General features: G+C 39.0%; 2 protein-coding genes across 3 annotated transcripts; one reads left to right on the top strand and one right to left on the bottom strand.

Moving 5' to 3' along the window:
- The first annotated feature begins 2028 nt into the window (after nt 1-2028).
- Nucleotides 2029-4672, top strand: RpS3A (ribosomal protein S3A). The gene is made up of 5 exons (XM_046622323.2): nt 2029-2189; nt 2821-2924; nt 3332-3654; nt 4095-4256; nt 4465-4672. The coding sequence occupies exons 1-5, from the start codon at nt 2128-2130 to the stop codon at nt 4615-4617; spliced, it is 804 nt and encodes a 267-aa protein (XP_046478279.1). The 5' UTR covers nt 2029-2127; the 3' UTR covers nt 4618-4672.
- Nucleotides 4673-6619: 1947 nt separating this feature from the next.
- Nucleotides 6620-17967, bottom strand: LOC124217056 (putative fatty acyl-CoA reductase CG5065). 2 transcript variants are annotated; one of them, XM_046622300.2, is made up of 9 exons: nt 17756-17967; nt 14789-15015; nt 10338-10501; nt 9794-9929; nt 9089-9288; nt 8228-8480; nt 7910-8100; nt 7522-7779; nt 6620-6896 (listed from the first exon to the last, which is right to left on the bottom strand). In XM_046622300.2, exons 2-9 carry the CDS (start codon nt 15002-15004, stop codon nt 6761-6763), a joined length of 1554 nt encoding a protein of 517 aa, XP_046478256.1. In that variant the 5' UTR covers nt 15005-15015; nt 17756-17967; the 3' UTR covers nt 6620-6760. The 2 variants fall into 2 exon arrangements, with proteins under 2 accessions (XP_046478256.1, XP_046478257.1); XM_046622301.2 differs by lacking the exon at nt 17756-17967 and adding an exon at nt 16106-16264.

Below are 17967 nucleotides of genomic sequence, written 5' to 3'. Positions count from 1 at the left end.
AAGGATTAGTATAATTTTTATATCGACACATCTTACCAAGAAGATTATGAGAAAATTATAAAAAATTGGAGAAATATTATTAGCGCACTGACAGCTACTGAATTTGGGCTTGCGCGAAAAATTGAATTGAAGTAATTAACTGTAAACATGAAATACGAAACACGGAGCACTTGTCCTGGAAGTTAAGTTTCACCCGGTAGTAGACCTTGAGCGCAGAAACTACGGAGCGCTTGTCCTGGAAGTCAATTTTCACCAGATGCGTACCTGGAGCGCAGAAACCACGGATTGCCTGTTTTGGAAGTCGAGTTTCACCAGGTAGTGGACCCGGCGCGCAGAAATTACGAAGCGCTTGTCCCGGAAGTCAAGCTGCACCAGGAAACGGACCCGGAGCGCAGGATCCAGGAGGTAGAGAACCCGGTTCTCGAAATCTGCGGAGCGCGATTCTTATCCGTCAGCTCTACTGCGCGGTTGTTTCCAGACTGAGGAATTCGGCTAGCAAATTTTCAAGCAGTCGATGACGTCAAGAGAAAAAAAAATTAGAGTGACGTCACTTTCTGAACATCCGAACATCCAAACTTTGGATTCGAACTTTAATACTATGTATGATGTATGATGCATGATGTATGATGATATGATATGATGTATAATGATTTTAGTTTTCACATTTCGTACAAGAAATACGCACTCTATCCTTCCTGCCGATTCCAGACTCAAGCGGCCAGGCCCTTCGATAGTCAGCCGTTGACTAAAGATATATTCTTCAGTTAACGGGTCAGATAATAACGCTGCCGTTCTGCGACAGTTGGATGATAAAAAATTTTGCTCGTACCCTTCAAATGTGTGTTAAAATACACTTTTAAGAAGCTTCGTTCTTTCTCTCCCGATCACCTTATTAGATGTGTAAATCGCTACACTGAGTTAAATACTGTCTTATATACGGAACATACATTTCATCTCGATCAAAGTTAGCGCATCCGTGATGTATTACAGTTATTCTGAATTTCTTTCCGTACGAACACTTTTCGAAAAACAATTCTGCTTCTCTACCCAACGTAGATACTTCACTTGCGACTAGCTAAATCAGCGTTTCGATTCTATGCCTACAAAAATTCAAGATCAAGAGACAAATGAAAAGTTGTTGGAATAATTATGAATACTAATGTTATGGAATACGTTGAGCGCGAGTCGAATAGAATCCCATTTCAAAATGAATAATTCTTCTCTTTTCATATTATACACGTATTATTGTAGATAATCTAGTTTGTCTTCTGAAAAATTATAAAATTTCTAGTATGCATCACGTATTAATCCTAAATGTATCATATATATGTATATCAATATCGTACATGGACCGCATATGCATATATACTACTTGGTCTCAGCATCATTATTACATCTGATGTATTATTATTTATAATCTGCGTATAAATTTTTTTCTCGGGTACCTATACTTTAATTAAATCACTGTTTTTCTACAAATGTTTGAAGAAATTTACTCTCATTATTAATTTCTTGTATCGCCGACAAATTGGTAAGTACACACAGGCTATATACTGGCTTGGGCTTACCATTGCGAAGACTGTGTTACTCGGAAGGTTAATGCAGCCAGCATCATGTCGAAATCGGTAACTCTCTGATGTTCTGCAATAAGTTCTCAACTCTACCGTCGCGTTGGAACATCTCAGGAAGCGCAAGCGCACGACGATTTTCGGTTGTCACACCAAAGCCCATTAGGGCAACTGTCCAGAACTGTCTGTATCAGCCTTCTGTATATTCTTCAGTCAACGGCTGGTCACAAAAATTTACCCAGTGGTAACTTTCTTCATATTCTTCAGTCAACGATGTTGGTAATTCGGTTTCTTATAATGTGAATAATTAACTCCAACGATAAATATTACCTGCATTCTAAACATTCTTACAAAATACATTTCATGTTTCTATCTTTTTCAATCACCCGAATCGATTTTCAAGCGTATCGATACTTCGACCAGTAGATTGGTAGATTCGATAGGCTAGGACATCAGCATGTCGAGTCCATGTAGTCATCCACTCGAGCTTGGCCCATCGACCACGTTTCCGTCCGCAGCGCTGTAAACACATTTTCTCTTTCCGTTTATAACCCTAATCATGGCGGTAGGGAAAAACAAGGGTCTGTCGAAAGGAGGCAAGAAAGGAGTAAAGAAGAAGATGTGAGTGAATAATATTACGATATTTTCTTTACCTAAAGTTTCGTGAGTGAAAATATCTCAATTCTACTTCTATATGTAGAGCGATGCACGTAATTCGAGTGGATTTCCCACGTCCCGTGACTGATCTACCATGCTGTGTTTTCGGCATACTTGATACTATTCGTTTCTTCAACTATGACCTGTCAACTAATTAATTTTTAAACATTGCGACAGGAATTCTACTCCCTTATAAACTTTTTCAAACTATCTTCGACTACTCGGTAATAATTTGTTTCGGACTTGAAAAAGTTCGGGGCTGAAGATTCACGTTCAAGCAGTCGATCAACAGAACTTGAATTTTAAATATCGATTACTTATAGCCCATCCCTATTGAAATGGAATTATACTGCGACCAAAGTACTCGGTTATGCAGAACTTTTTATATTTGTGTTTTTCCAAGTGAATAGCAACTATTTTTGAAAAGCTAGGTTATGGTCGTTGAGGCCTCCGGTATCTTATATATTATCTTACTCCGGCATTGGGTCGCCAAAAACATATTTGAATTGAAATGGCAAGAAACTCGGGAATTAACGCGTTACTGTAATTTCATAGTTTTTATTTCACCTTTTTAGCCAGGTTTATGTATTTTTAGTGTTGACCCTTTCACTCGTAAGGATTGGTACGATGTCAAGGCACCATCAATGTTCACCACCCGCCAAGTGGGTAAGACCCTTGTGAACAGAACTCAGGGAACAAGTAAGTTATCTCAAAATCAAAATGTGATGTAATTTACTAATTTTCATGTGAACTTTTGTTTTCTTTCATTAAAGTTTCTGTCTGTTTCTCTGATTTTCATCTCAGTATTCATCATCCATCAAACTTAATTCCAGTGCAGTTGTCTCAAACAAATTTGAATCGTTCACTCGCAACCCCAGCTTCACACTGGTACTCATTCATGTCTGTGTGACGTTTAGTGTTGCGTAAATCAAAGCAGACGCTTACCACGCCATATCTTGGTCAATAAGAATGGTGAAATTATATGCTGCGACAAATAACATGAAACCTATCGAAATCTCAATGGTGCATTTTTGTGTATAGAAATCTATTTAATGATTGATACTACTGTAATCTCATTCTCTGATTTTCAACTTTTCATTCTACAGAAATTGCCTCCGAGGGTCTCAAATTCCGTGTGTTCGAAGTATCTTTGGCTGATCTTCAGAGCGATAATGATGCAGAAAGATCATTCCGCAAATTTAGACTCATTGCCGAGGATGTACAAGGCCGTAATGTTTTGACCAACTTCCATGGAATGGACTTGACTACCGACAAGCTACGCTCAATGGTCAAAAAATGGCAAACCCTTATTGAAGCTAATGTAGATGTTAAAACAACTGATGGATACCTCCTCAGAATATTCTGTATTGGATTTACCAACAAAGACCAGATGAGTGGAAGAAAGACCTGCTACGCCCAACATGCCCAGGTATCTTAAACATGGTTCAATAAAATCACATAAATCTTTAAGGTTTACACTAACGATCGTGATGCAAATTGCTTCATTATTTGGTATTAAAGTAGCGTCACTTTTAATATTGTAACTATCAAATTTTAATGTTGAATGCTTATAAAAGTTTTTAGTGAAACTCGGACATAGTTAATAAATTTCTATTATCTCCAAATTAAGCTGGTTAAAACATTTGAATTGCCATTTATGTTTGGAAAAATTTGTATACTAAAAAAAGTCATACTGTTTGGACTTGCTAATGTTCGTGTTTCTTCGACTAAATAATAATGCGTAATTGTTTCATCTGAGACGGAGTCTTATTAATCAGTATTACGAATTAAGGAACACCAGCAAAAGTATATGCTCCGCCTTATCCAGCTGCAATATGTAATCCATTTTAAAATGTTCCATTCTCGCAGGTTCGCAACATCCGGAAGAAGATGGTTGAAATCATCACAAGTGACATTACATCCAGCGACCTCAAGGGGGTCGTCAGCAAGCTATTGCCCGACGCTATTGCTAAAGACATTGAAAAAGCTTGTCAAGGAATTTACCCACTTCACGACGTTTATATTCGCAAGGTTCGTAATATTTACTTTTCTATTGACATGTTTCAATTGATTTACTTAAACTTGATATAGATACCTTGTGAATGGTTACTGCCTTGTAAAGGATTTTACGCCTGACACTGCTCCCGTGTCATACAATTTTCTAGATTAAATATAAACAATACATAGTTCCATTCATATTTTCAATTATTGATGCCTAATTCTACGATATATATTTCAGGTTAAGGTACTGAAGAAGCCGCGTTTTGAACTAAGCAAACTTCTCGAGCTCCACGGTGATGGAGGTGGCGGCAAGAGCGGAGAAGGTGGTGAAGGTGGCTCAAAGGTCGACAGGCCCGAAGGCTACGAACCACCTGTTCAGGAGTCCGTTTAAAACAAAAACTGTACTTCTATCATCCCTTATAAAAATAAAAACCACTCATCAGTGTGACTGCTGAATTTATTTTTTGAAACGGGTTTCGAATGTGATCTATGCAATTTCAACTCCAGTTACCCACACGGATATTTCCAATCAATGCACCGTTGACAGACCTATGTTAACGAGTGTTACACCTATTGTCTCGATTTTCATGGGCGTCAAATTAACGCGGCAGCGCCACGCTCATCGGTAGGAATAGCTGCATATGAGAATGGATACTGACGTCGCAGCAGAATGCTGCCCGTCTAAACCCACATGGTTAGGTCAATGGTTCTCAATTACATTTTTATTCGCAGAATTGAAAAAACTAGTATTATTTAAAAGTAAAGAAATGGAGAAAATAACGAAGCGAGATAAAGTAGCTAATAGCGTATTCCAACTGCGCCCTATCGATTGCTCTCACAAAATTACGTAGATACAGTGCATTGGAGAAACGATTAAACTAATTTTCTGAATAATTCTAGAATCGTAATGTATGTAATGCATTGAAATGAGTGAAGTATCGATGTTTCTTTTTACCATTGTTCATTGTTCGGAAGAAAGGGCCTTGACACAAAATTTTCAGTATAGACTGCGGTTATGCGGTGACAAGCGTATGCAAAGGCATTTTACTTATGCACAAGTGCATGATTCTGGAATAATGAGACTGAACTACATTATTTTCTTACCTTTTGTTTCTTTTCTTCATAAACCAGATGTACCTGTTAGAATTATTTTCTACTTCACCAACAGCCCGACTTTCAACCTAACTCGTATTCAGAGTAATTGGATTGGAAATAACATTGTTCCTCCCGCTTCACGGGTCAAAGATAGCCTTTGTGAATGCTATTAAAAATCTCACACTTCCGGACGATTATATTTTGGTTTCGAAAGATGCAGTCTCCTTGTTTACGAATGTACCACAAGAGGTAGCAATCAACGCTGTCAAGTTACGTTGGTCTCAATTAGCAGATAAGTTAGTAACTCTTTGAGTCACTGCCTTGCCGCCCATTACCTTGATATTTAACTCTTTTCCCGCTTACACGTCGGAGGATCCACACGTGTTTTTTCAAATTATTTTTCGTCCGTCTCGATTATGATAATTTTAAACTTTTAAATTTGTAATACTATGAACTTGAATTTAAATATTTAGTAGACTAAGATGTACGCTTTTTACTTGTTTTTATATTATAACGGTTGGCTAGTCATCCTATTGTGTTTTATCTTGTGATGTTCGTCGTGTTTTCATTCAGCATTTTTGCAACATACAGCGTTACTATCAGGTATTTACGTCTTGTTTTCCGTTTGGCACATATTGCTTCGATATTGATATATTTTTTTTCTTATACAATAAGTTTAAATCTAAGGTTATTTTCTTTATGTTACCTCTGTGTTTTTATCTTTTTATCTTTTTTCCTTCTGTTACCTTTTGTTCATACTTGTCATAGATGTGGTCAATAAATAAATATTCGTTCTGAGAAGGGCCCCTACTCGGGCGGAAACGTCAACAATTCTTCGGTGTTTCGTTTAATAACCTCTATAATGAAGAAAACCATTTTGAATTCAACACTTCTGAGTTCAAGAAAATACTATTCATCATTATTTTCTTACCTCGAATAACTGACTTTTTATTCGATTTCCTTCTCGCTTCTCTATTTTTGCCGTTTCTTCACACTTTCAAGTACCTTATTACTTTTTAGATTAGTATTTTATTACCACTTATTCACCCACGTAGTTCAGACTCGTGGGATTTTGACTACTCAAGGATCAAGGTTGAACATAGACTCAAGACGTGGATCGAACTTTTTTCGGTTATTGTTTGATAGGCAATTCATGATGCCGGGCCGTATTGCTATGGTCTATTACGGTTGTGCTTTCAAATGCAGAGAAACCGTGAAAACCGGAAACTAGACACACAACCTAAAATACAGTTTTAGTTTCACTAGTATATATAATTAGTACGATTAGAGGTAGCCTATTGTGATAGTGATTTATAGAATTTATTTAATTAACCTATGTAAATATACATACATAGATTATCTATTTCATTTGGTACTCATATTGTAATACAAAGGTATTGCAAACTTGTTATAAAAAAAAGAAATGTAATGTACAACAGCTATAAGGATAAAACTCCGGCTATCAGGGCCCATCCGCCTACTAACATAGCTCGAAAACTGTCATTCCACGATGCCAACGTGTAGATAATCAGCAAACAGAACAGGACTTTCGTGATAACGTCGACCCAGTACATACTGCAACAAGGAAAGAACATTTCGATACTCAACACCGCTTGAAATTGAGAACTTCACATAGATGTCCGGCAATAGGAAATAGAATATGACTGGCGCTTTTTACGTTGTTGGAATTCTTTGTAAAAATGCGACGAATTATATATACGTGATTTGTCAACGTTTGAATTTCAACGAACGAATTTCATCTCTCGTTATATTCAATTCCTTTTGCTATAACCCTCCTAGAACACAAGCATTTAAAACGGTTGCGACCATTGGATCAGCATGGCTCACTGCTAGAGACTCGCGTTGATTTAACTTTGCAATTTTAAAACTTATAATGATAAACCGAGTATAAATAAGCAATCATACGAATTATGAATGCTTTTTTCAATTAGTCATCATCACTCATTTTATCTATTTTATCGACACGTTACTCTGATCTCAATCAATTAACGGAATGTTTTCAACATATTGTGAAGTCTTTCGTTCGTATGTCGTAACGTGATGTTGCGATTTCTACGAAACGAATTTGATGTGAAATGAAATGAAAATATCCAAAGAAATTTCTGTGTACGTATCGAGCTAGCAATCACAATAAAATATTAATGAGCAAAAACCACGGAGGGTACAATCATACACTTACACTTTCATGTGCCTGCGAGCTGCAGGTAGAGTCTCCGGATACTCTTTAAGAATATAAATCCTTGCCGCCCTAATGCAGTCTTCGAAATAGGCATCAATGTCCATATCGTCACCGTTAAGCACATACAATTTCTGCTCTTTAGGATTGAGCGTCTCTCTGACTTCCCTTATGTTCGCGTTGTCAAAGTCCCACTGATTATTGGCGTAGTACTCGAACACCTCGAATCCTTTTTGAATTCTTCGCTGCACTCTGCACATACTGTAACCATCAAACGATTACTAAACTTATCGAGTCACGCATACATTCCGAACCTGATTTCGCCGACTATGTCTTTCTCAAGATCGTAATCACGCAATTGAGCATCCCATGGATAATTGTCAAGACTCACATTGGCTTGTGTCCCGCGAGGAATATTATAGTGTCAATAAAGTAAGCTGGAAGCATGTGGAAGAAGAATACACAGATGTTGTGCATCAAGCGCGAGCTCTTCATACTTCCTCCTGGGTACCAAACCACTCCGTTCAAAGGTACTTTTTCCGTTATGCGACGACCACGTTCGATAATTTCTGCCCACGACACCTGAAATTAAAAAGAGTTCACTTTGTTATACATATCACGCAATTGCATCCACAAATCGAAATGATTTTCCGAAACCTCTAACAATGTATTGATAAAGTAATACTATATTAGACAATTGGAGTGTCACCTTGAACTCGGTGCTGCTTGTGAGATTGTATACGTTTTTCCCACGATCGTTGTTGGACAGATAATTCCACGTGGTAACGAATATCGCGTTTACCGCAACGTCTACAGGGAGGTAGTCGGCGTACCCATTCTGATTGCAGTACATTGTCCTGATGACTCCCTTCCCAGCCCCGATCAGGAGACCCGTTGGTCCATTTATATTGTCTGTCCATCCAGGGAGCGGGTTTCTCCACACCGGAATTATTATGCTGGGACTGGAAGGGAATGAGACCAATTAGAAGGCGATAAAATTCGGTTCGAACATCGAGCTATTTGACGGAGAGTACAAGTACCACCCTAAACTGGCTGCAGATTTCGTTTGGAAAGTGTTGAATCTCTTTGTTTGTCAGGAAAGCTCGCGTTTGTGAAATATCAACGAGAATATCGCAACATGCCCAAAAGTTGGGTTCGATCGGTTGTACGTGGATCGTTTATTCGCATATAAAATTATACTGTACCATTTAAACGTTTCTCTCAAACGATTATTCATGTACACAAAATGCATTTGTACGTTATACCGTCTACATTTAGGTAAGGATGAGAATATATCTCTGGCAGTCGGAATCGTTAAAAACAAGGGTTTACGAGGGCGTAATTTACGCGAAAAGAGTCACGTAGCCGCTGAGCGCGCCTGCGAAATTATAATAAAGCCGTGAGAATCGGCGCACACGTGGACGGTGATCGGTCTGAAATTGCAAAATATACCGGACTGCAGACGCGACGCCGGCAGGGACGAAGACAGGGATACCAGACACTCGCCGTTTATGGCCGTTGGCCAAAATAACCTGATGTAACCGAGTGGCGGTAACGTAATTATAATCACCGAAGAATAACGGCGGGGATATGAGGCATCGCTTCTTCGACCAAACCCTCGGAAAGTGCCTTGGTGAACGCGTATGTGTTGGGCAGATCCCCCAGGATCTTGTCCGTCATCGCCTCGACCACATCGTCCTCCATCCATTCCACGCACTTTATCACCTTATGCGGATCCGCTGGCGGTGGGTATGGTTTTTCCCCTAGAATCTATGCAGTGACAATGCACGGATTACAACATGTAAATAATGGTAATTACATTCGTTTGGCAGAGCCGTAGGAAAGAGACGCGATTTATCATTATAGGTACGGCCTAACGAACCCGACCATGTTATGAAAAATCGACGTCAAATTGGAGAAATTGTTAGTCGCGTATGACGAATAATAGAAAATTCATCATGTATCTGCTTGTCAATTGGCAAATCAACATATACGGTGATTGCAACAGCCATTCAAGCCACAATTGGCACTTATTCCGTCGCCATACTGGACCGACTGTATTAAAGCGTAATGCTTCGTAAGCACGAGAATTAGCTAGCATGTGCAACCACTACTGATTTTAAACATTTCTCCAAAACTATAGTCTCGTTTTCAAATTGATAAAAAAAATTATGTTAACAGGCCAAGGCTCAGGCTTTAAGATTTTCTGGCATGTGCGTGATTTCAAGTTGGACAAATTTACAGAAGAATTAAAGCGATAATGAGATATCGTTACCTTTTCCTCGAGATGACAATACGCCGTGCTAATATGAGCGAAGAGAACTAACTTCTTCATTTCTTTGGCAAGTTCTAGCATTAGTTTTGTACCACGTGTATTCAGCAGAACGGCCCTCTTCAACATCTCGTCGAATCTACAGGATACATATGTAAAATTTCAATCCAACCGTATGTGACGTCGTAAAATTGATTTGCACAGTTAAGAGAATGGATGACTTTTGAAAAGTTTGTCATTTGAAAGTATAAGTATAAAAAAATAACGAAGTGATAGAAAGTCGTAGTTGCTAATGAGACACTTTTGCATAATTTTCCTTTACTCTTGCTTAGTCGCCTCAACGCGTATAATTCAATCGTAAAGACAGGTCAAGATACAGGCTATCCACGTGTATATATTTACACAGCTCTGCTACTACACATACATGCATTTCAGCTTACAGATTCTACTCAGCAATTTCAAAATCAGGTAAAGACTATGCTTGAATATTTAAAATGCAAATGAGCACAAGCTTTATTTCGTATAGAAACAGCATATTTTAATCAACCTGACAGTAGCGGCCCCGTGATAGACGATGCTAATTTTTTCGCACAACAGTTTTCTGTCTTCCGCTGACAAGCCGAGTCCAGGCATAGAGACGTCCCCGCTGATGATAGAGACCGATTTGTGAAGAGCTGGCAGTCCCCTCTGTTCTTTAACTTTTTCGAAAAGCTGTAACAGATCAATCGAGGTGACAATTTATCCCAACTATTGGTCATTATTCTACAGTTCTACTACACGTTGCCGAGAATGGGGACGTATCGTATAAGTTTCCGTTCGCAACATGTTCACGAGGCGATCAAACCCCACTCATATTACAGTTCGTTCAACTCGAACGCGAACAACTTTTTCCCGTTCAAAAATCCACGTCACGAATACTGTCGAATCGTTCGCATAATCACACTGTAAGTATACTCGTCTCACGTAACGCTCAACATTAATCATTCCTGTCTGACAATGAGAATTTTAGACTGTTCCTAATTCAAACGTTGCATGGGTTTCGGCTTGACTTCGCTAACCGTGCGAGCCAATCTAAGACCCAGCTATATTTAGTGATTGATAATCAGTGAGTTTAATTAATGGCATCAGCCTGTCAGTCAAACGTCATCAGAACGTGAGATGCTCCATCGGCACGGGGTTCCAATACCCATTCACGCACAGCGTTGATTTGAATTTTGTTCGGCTAATCCACCGACTTGATGAATCTGTATGTCTCACTTCGTCAGATAGACCAAGAGAAAGCAAGAGTGTAACTATGCAATTTTAAAAGTCTACTTTTATCACGCTCCGAGCTATGCCGACGGATGTATGTACATACCTATGTACGTGCCAATGAGCACGTGGGTTTATTACATAGAGAAAAAAAAACTCCGTTTCGGCTGTTGGTGTGATTCTGATTTAGCATAAATACGTAATACGTGACTCGAAATAACCGATACTGTTGATTCAAAACCGCGGACGTCTCGTTTTGGAATGTTGTTTCATTCCCGGCTATTTCAATAAAAACGAAAAGGTGAGAAAAAGTTTACCGACTCGCAAAAAGAGCGTGTTTCTAGTGAGTATTTGAACAACACACGAAGAAAAGTTTTGCCTACCTGGGTAACGCAAAGTGAAATAAATATTTGAAGATGTAACGATCGTTCACTTATATTACTGAAAGGCAGTGAGATTTTTTTACACCATCTAAACATTATTGAGCACGGTAAATTATCAGCCACTTCCGATGCATGACACATATTCTTTCGGTGTACCTAATTCTATACGCCTTGAAGCTTACACGAGCATATGAAAATCCTCGTTTTTGCTACACTACCTGCTTCCTCATCATCTTTTACCCCCAGACCCATTCCGGTCTGCTGTTATACCTTGGTGACAACCTGCATTGTACGTAACCCAAAATCTAGTTTCATGGTCTCGTTTCATTTTCATTAAATTTCTACAACATAGCGTAATACCGTATTGACTATCTGGGTTATATCATGTATTATACCAAACTTTATTCTATTCAAGCGGAACTCTTGTCGAGTTGCGTGTTTCTCGACATTCCGAATCGTCGGTGAATTATTGCATATTAAGTTGCATCTAAGCCTCAGATCAATTTGCGAGACAGTTTTTTCCTTTGTGCCAAGTACGAGTACTCCTGCGATAAATATGTCAAGTGTTCATAAGTATGAGATTATTATTGGTATTATTTATCGCCAATTCACTCGTATCCGCGAAATGTAACGTTCGTAAACCAAAGCATCTTATAAAGCATAGACGGATATAAATTTCGGCACGGTTCAAGGGAGTTCAAATAGTCGTGAATAATAAATTTCCATTCCGTTTTGTGTTTTTTCTCTGCATGTGTGGCCAGACAAATGCACTACAGAAACATAAATCCACGTGGCCTATTGGCCTTGATGAACTCGCTTATATATGCGTGGCTAACGCGCCTGCTTACTGCGAAGGTATCGTTAGTGTGGATTGGTATTACCGAGTAACTGGAGAAAATATTGCACAACAGCAGAAGGAACTTTCTCTTTCACTACCAGCCGATGAATTTTTCGCTTTACGCGTCCTTGACTCAGTTAAAACCGTCGATCATATAATCCCAAAGGAGCTGAGGTCAGAAGAGAGATTTCGGACGACCTCTAGCTCTAGTTTTTAATCAATTTCATCCCCTCGCCCAGCGGCCTGAATCTGATATGCAACAGCAGAAGACGCAGCGCACGATTGATCGTGAGTATAACGTAGATCATTTTTTGTACCATTTCGAAAGAATAACGATCTGGCAACGTGCAGGCTATACGGTAGTTTAGGACCAATTTATTAGCGGTTAAATTAGAAAGGCGTGAGCGATTAGAAAATGGTCCGGCATGAGAAAACCGGAACGAGGGGCAGTCTTGCCTCTCGGGAATGTCGTCACATGCTTATATATACACCTGATTCTGATTAGGCGAATGAAATGAGGTGCAACATGATCACGTATTTTATATGTTTCACGTATACCTGCCAATGTTGAAAGGGTGACTGCATGTTGGATTATAAGTCGCAGGTGCCATGCTTTCAAGGATTTCTAGGGCATACTCATTCGTAATGCGTCTTGCGTAGCATGCACCCATCTCGTGGTCTGTGAAATTGTGAGTATATACCACTCTTCGCATAGCTAATCCTTTTTAACGCTCCTTGCATTCCTCAAAAACTTTGCGTCCCCACGTGCTACTCTCTGTGCTCAAAGAGTCCTTCAAGTTTCTAACCACTTTTTCTACCCTCTAATTTATAATTGCGTCTGCATTTTCGGTACCCTCTCACCTTATCCCCATCTACTCCTAATCAACTTGATCTAACATCAAATAGTAAATCAATTTGATTTAGAATGTTTAACTGGTTAATTTGAACACCATCCGGGTTTTAAAAATTTTATTTTATGGTTCCGCTTTCTTTGCCGGCACTCTTGAATCGTATGTAATATGCAGCAGCTATTCCCAGTGATCAGTTTTCGCTACTGAATACGTCTTTTCGGAATTATGCTGAATTAATACTTGTTATCACATGGTAATTGATATGCATTGTGGATAGAAAGTATTGGTAAATATGGAAATGAGTGCAAATATTATAACGGATGCTGGAGTATAGAGAGAAATTTGTTTATTTATGTTTTGACAACTTTCAATAATTCTTACAAGAGGAAAGTTAGTAATAAAATTTTAGAATTGCACGTGTAAAACATTTGGAATGCTTATTGAATTAAAGTTTGAATAATGCATGAATGTATGGATATTTTTGGCCGCATATTTAAAAACCAAAACTTAACACGCTGTTCGTGTATAGTGAATACATCACATGCATGTAATAAATTATACACTGATCATGCATATCAACTTCAATAACGACTCTCTATTAAAAACGACCAACACTCATTCCACTTTTTCATTTTACTTATTCATTTTAACAATACCATATTCGAAAGCGACAATAGACAAGAAATTGCGTCACAGACGCACCGTATGGGTTATTTACCTATTTTTACCATTTACCATTACCTATACGTTCGAGCGAAATTGTATAGGATAATTTTATTACCCGTATTACACGTACGCGTAATTATATGTATAAATTACGATGTTCGTTATGCGACTCTCCTATCTCTTGTATATTCTTGCAAAATACTGAAAATGCGCCTATACTTCTCTGAACCGTGCGTAATCCGAAATTGTCACTACGGCCACGCAGAGCCGGAAACTGATATCTGTGAAGTTTGTTCGAGGACGCGTAAACATTCTTGAGTCCGAATTTCTCTGACGAGCCCTTCCTTTTGCGTTTGCTGGGATTATTTGTTCAAAGATTTTACCATACCCTTATTGGTGCATTTACGAAATAGATAAATTAAATCAATTCGCAATTTTTCCGGGATCGATAGTGAACTATCTGGCATTTGCTATTTAGAAAAGTATTCATTTCGAAATCTTGGCGTGTGAGTTGATTATTTTGGCAAAAAGACAAGGAATGCAGTTCACGCGTAAACACATCGAAGTTTCGTAGAAAATTTACTTTCCCTCATGCGTCGCGAATTTCTTGGTAGAATGGAGCACGGGTATGAATTATCAAGTTTCATACACGTTAAGATGCAACGATTATTCAGCTCGACGATGAAATAAGAGTGACATACTATATAAGGGACTCCTCCGTGCAGTAGACGAGCAGAGACACCATAATAATACATCACGTAACATGTGCCTCTCGTCTATGGCAAGATCTAAGAAAGCTTGTCATCATAATTTCCGCTCTAATGCAAAACGGTGTTTCAACTTTGACTTGCCCAACAGTACTATACATCTCATGAGTTACGGTGGAGAAGAAAAGTTCTCCAGAAAAAGGTGGGTCGCGTTACCATTTCGCAATTGTATTTCGCAACAAACATGAGCGTTAGAAACTCTGGTACCAGTGAACACTGGTCTCCAAAGGACCTCGACTTACCGGTCCATTGAATATTTCGTCCAGTCGAAGTTTCGGGTCCTTCCCCTTCTTCGGCCTGATCAGCAAGTGGATCGTTCCAATTTCCGGTATGCAACGAAGGAATCTTTCGAGCATCACTTTTCCTAGGAATCCGGTACCACCGGTGATGAAAATGTCTCGTCCCTTGAAGGTTTCGGCGATCCTATCGGGAATATCGTCCATGTTTGCTTCTGTCATTTTTTCCCTTCCTGAAGCAAGGAACAAATCTTAAAATATGCACGTACAAAATGTTCTCTGAATTGCCTGTGTCGTCATGCGTTGACGAATGTCACTGCTTCAGCATACAATACAGCTGCAGCGAAGTGCGGTCGCAATTCCGTTTACACTCATTGCTGCATTTTGCTCACATAATTATGTAATGTCTGTAATTAGCCACGAAGTTCGTTTCACGCTGGAGATCCGCGAGAAACACCTTTCTCAAATTACTAGGAATCGCATTACCTTCGATGGTATAATTAAATTTTCGACACTTCTCTACCGGAGCTGAAAAGGAACAACCAAACTAACGAAGTTATACCACAGGTTACGATTTAGAGTATTCGGTATGCACTACACGAATCTGTTTATCGATTGTCATTCATGCTACAACAAGTCTACCTTGCAGCTTCGCAAATCATCTGATTGGCGAATCATGGTGTTATATGAAAAAACATTTATCGCATTCGAGCCATAATTATATATGTTCATACAAGCAGCTGCGAAATAACGTTGAATCTATTTGACGAATAACTGCCCAAGGTGAGAAAGCATTTGATCAAGGTTATATGTATAGTATAAACAATTGCGTAATATTCTAAACCATTTAGTTTTCGAACTCTCCCGGATCACGGAGGTGGAAAGCAAATAAGCGATGTTGAATATAATTGACCAGTTGGAACAAGCGCCTGATACCAACTTCTAATGAGTGGACGTCAAGCAACTTTAAAAGCCGAGTCACTGTGCTTATTACTATTCGACAGCTATTTGACCACAGGTTTCAACCTCCCGCTGTGGAATCAATACTGCGTAAATTAAACCTTTCGAATTAGTCTAAAATTACGGAATGAAGATATTGAGAAACAAATAGGAGGAAAGAAAAGAGATCTTCGACTGTTACATGTTGATCGGTTTTGATTGTTTCAAAAAATTAACGCTACTCTGTATGACTGATCTGCGAAAGTAAATGAGTAACTGATTAAACGGCATAACAGATCGTGCACGGCTAACTTTGCAGCCCAGATTCAACCTGTCAGACGGCAAGTTCTGTCTCACATGACGCTTCCTCGATGTAACAGTTACCTTTTGTCCCAGAATCCAACTGGTTTACCAGTAAGCCAGTCGCTGCTGTTAACTACTACGCAATCGGCTGACGCTTTCAATGATCTTTTCCTCTATCCTGATTTTCCTATCGAGTCGCACGCACGAATTGAAGAGAAGAGTTCCGAGTATATTATACCACCTATTTCGCAACTATGCTTGGTTTCACATGTCCACTTTTCTTTTTCTTTGTGATACATTGCTGGGAATAAATTTGCATGTGCTCATGCGGCGAAACGAGTGCTTGACGCTAACCGATTCACGTGTATAATTTCCACTTGTTTCTGGTCACACATATTGATACAGGGAACTAGTTATGCCAGAAGTGTGCAACATTACAGCAGTCACGAATTGTTGTGCCGAGAGGCAAGTGGTGCGCGTAAAAAACGTGAGACAGCTGGTAGAAGGAAAAGTCAAGGTAAACAGGTGTTAAAAAAGCAAATCGAATAAAATCAATCACGGCGCAACGGTTAGAATAAGTTTTGTATACACCGTACGTGATGTTATCTAACATTTGAACTTGGGCAATAATTACAACGAATAAGATTGAAGAATCCGTTTTTTTTTGCATCGAAGGTGACAAAAGAACGTTAACGAGCTGCTTCACTGATTAATGGAAGGTATGAAGACGACAAAAAATTGATTTTGCATGTTTTTCACCATTTGTGCATAGCTTCTTCATGTTCCGAACACAGGTCTAGATACTACTAATAAACAATATATGCACTCAGTAGTTAAGCACATTATTCGAGCTCTTTCGCCGATCAAATGTGCAGGATTAAAGCTTGTACTAGATTTGTTTTTTAGACGGTTCCTAGTGTTAGAAATGGGTTAATAAATTCTGTTCTCTATTCTGATTTATATTAAACTTTTATGTGATGTGCCTCATTCGAGGTACTCGACAAGACTGACGAACTGAGGGGCTGTACGAGAGGGGATTATACATATATACCCGTTGCTCTAAACAGTGAATAATACGAGTATATACAAATATCAACTGAGATAAAGATCGACATGACACCTTTGTATATACGGACTGTAGAGATTATTTTTGTATACTTTAATATGACGTCAACACCTAGAAAACAACAAAAGCTCACACAGTCTAGACTAAACACCATTGCTTATGAAGTCTCGAGTTTTGAAAACGCTGAATGCCTATATTTATAGATTTCTTTTGTCAGTCAGTAAAGAGTATGGTGCAAAATAGTCCGATGCCTTTGGTGAACAAACTCATAACAGGATTGATTAGTAGTGTAAAAAACGATTGAACAATCCAAAATTACGTTTTAATGACGATAAATATTCTCTCCTGACATTTTCGCATGGATCTTTATTTCACGTTGTTATTAACGATGTAGAAACGACCACGTAACACACTCCTGGAGTCAGTAAATGTCTTGAAATGTGCGGTAGAAGTTGTCGTCTCAAGCTGTTGCTATACACGCATGACGCAACCAATCCGTGCAAAGAGCACGCATGATACGTTTAGTGTTGTGCAATGAAATCGCGTTTTTCGTCATTCGTCAAATGCGCGTACTGGCGATTTCTGTCGATAATTTCATTAAATTCGCTCTCACACTCGACGTCGTTCTCATGAAGAAATTAAAAATGAAATCAAACTTCACTTACTGGTGATGCGTTTATTATCCTGCGCGAGTGCAAAGGCAAGAGCGAAAACCTTGCTGCGATTCCACGTGAAAACTTGTTAACGACGCGTATTGTACGTGCAATGAATTCCTCCGGCGAGTTACGACATCCACCTGATCTGATCAGATGGTGAGCCTGGCACAGACTGAGCACTAAACTGGCATTGTGGTTGGCTTACGATCTCGCAGAACCTT

Source organism: Neodiprion pinetum, chromosome 4, assembly GCF_021155775.2.
Source record: "Neodiprion pinetum isolate iyNeoPine1 chromosome 4, iyNeoPine1.2, whole genome shotgun sequence".
Taxonomy (NCBI): Eukaryota; Metazoa; Arthropoda; class Insecta; order Hymenoptera; family Diprionidae; genus Neodiprion; species Neodiprion pinetum.
Note: the sequence above shows the minus strand (reverse complement) of the source record. Positions and strands in the feature narration are given on the sequence as shown.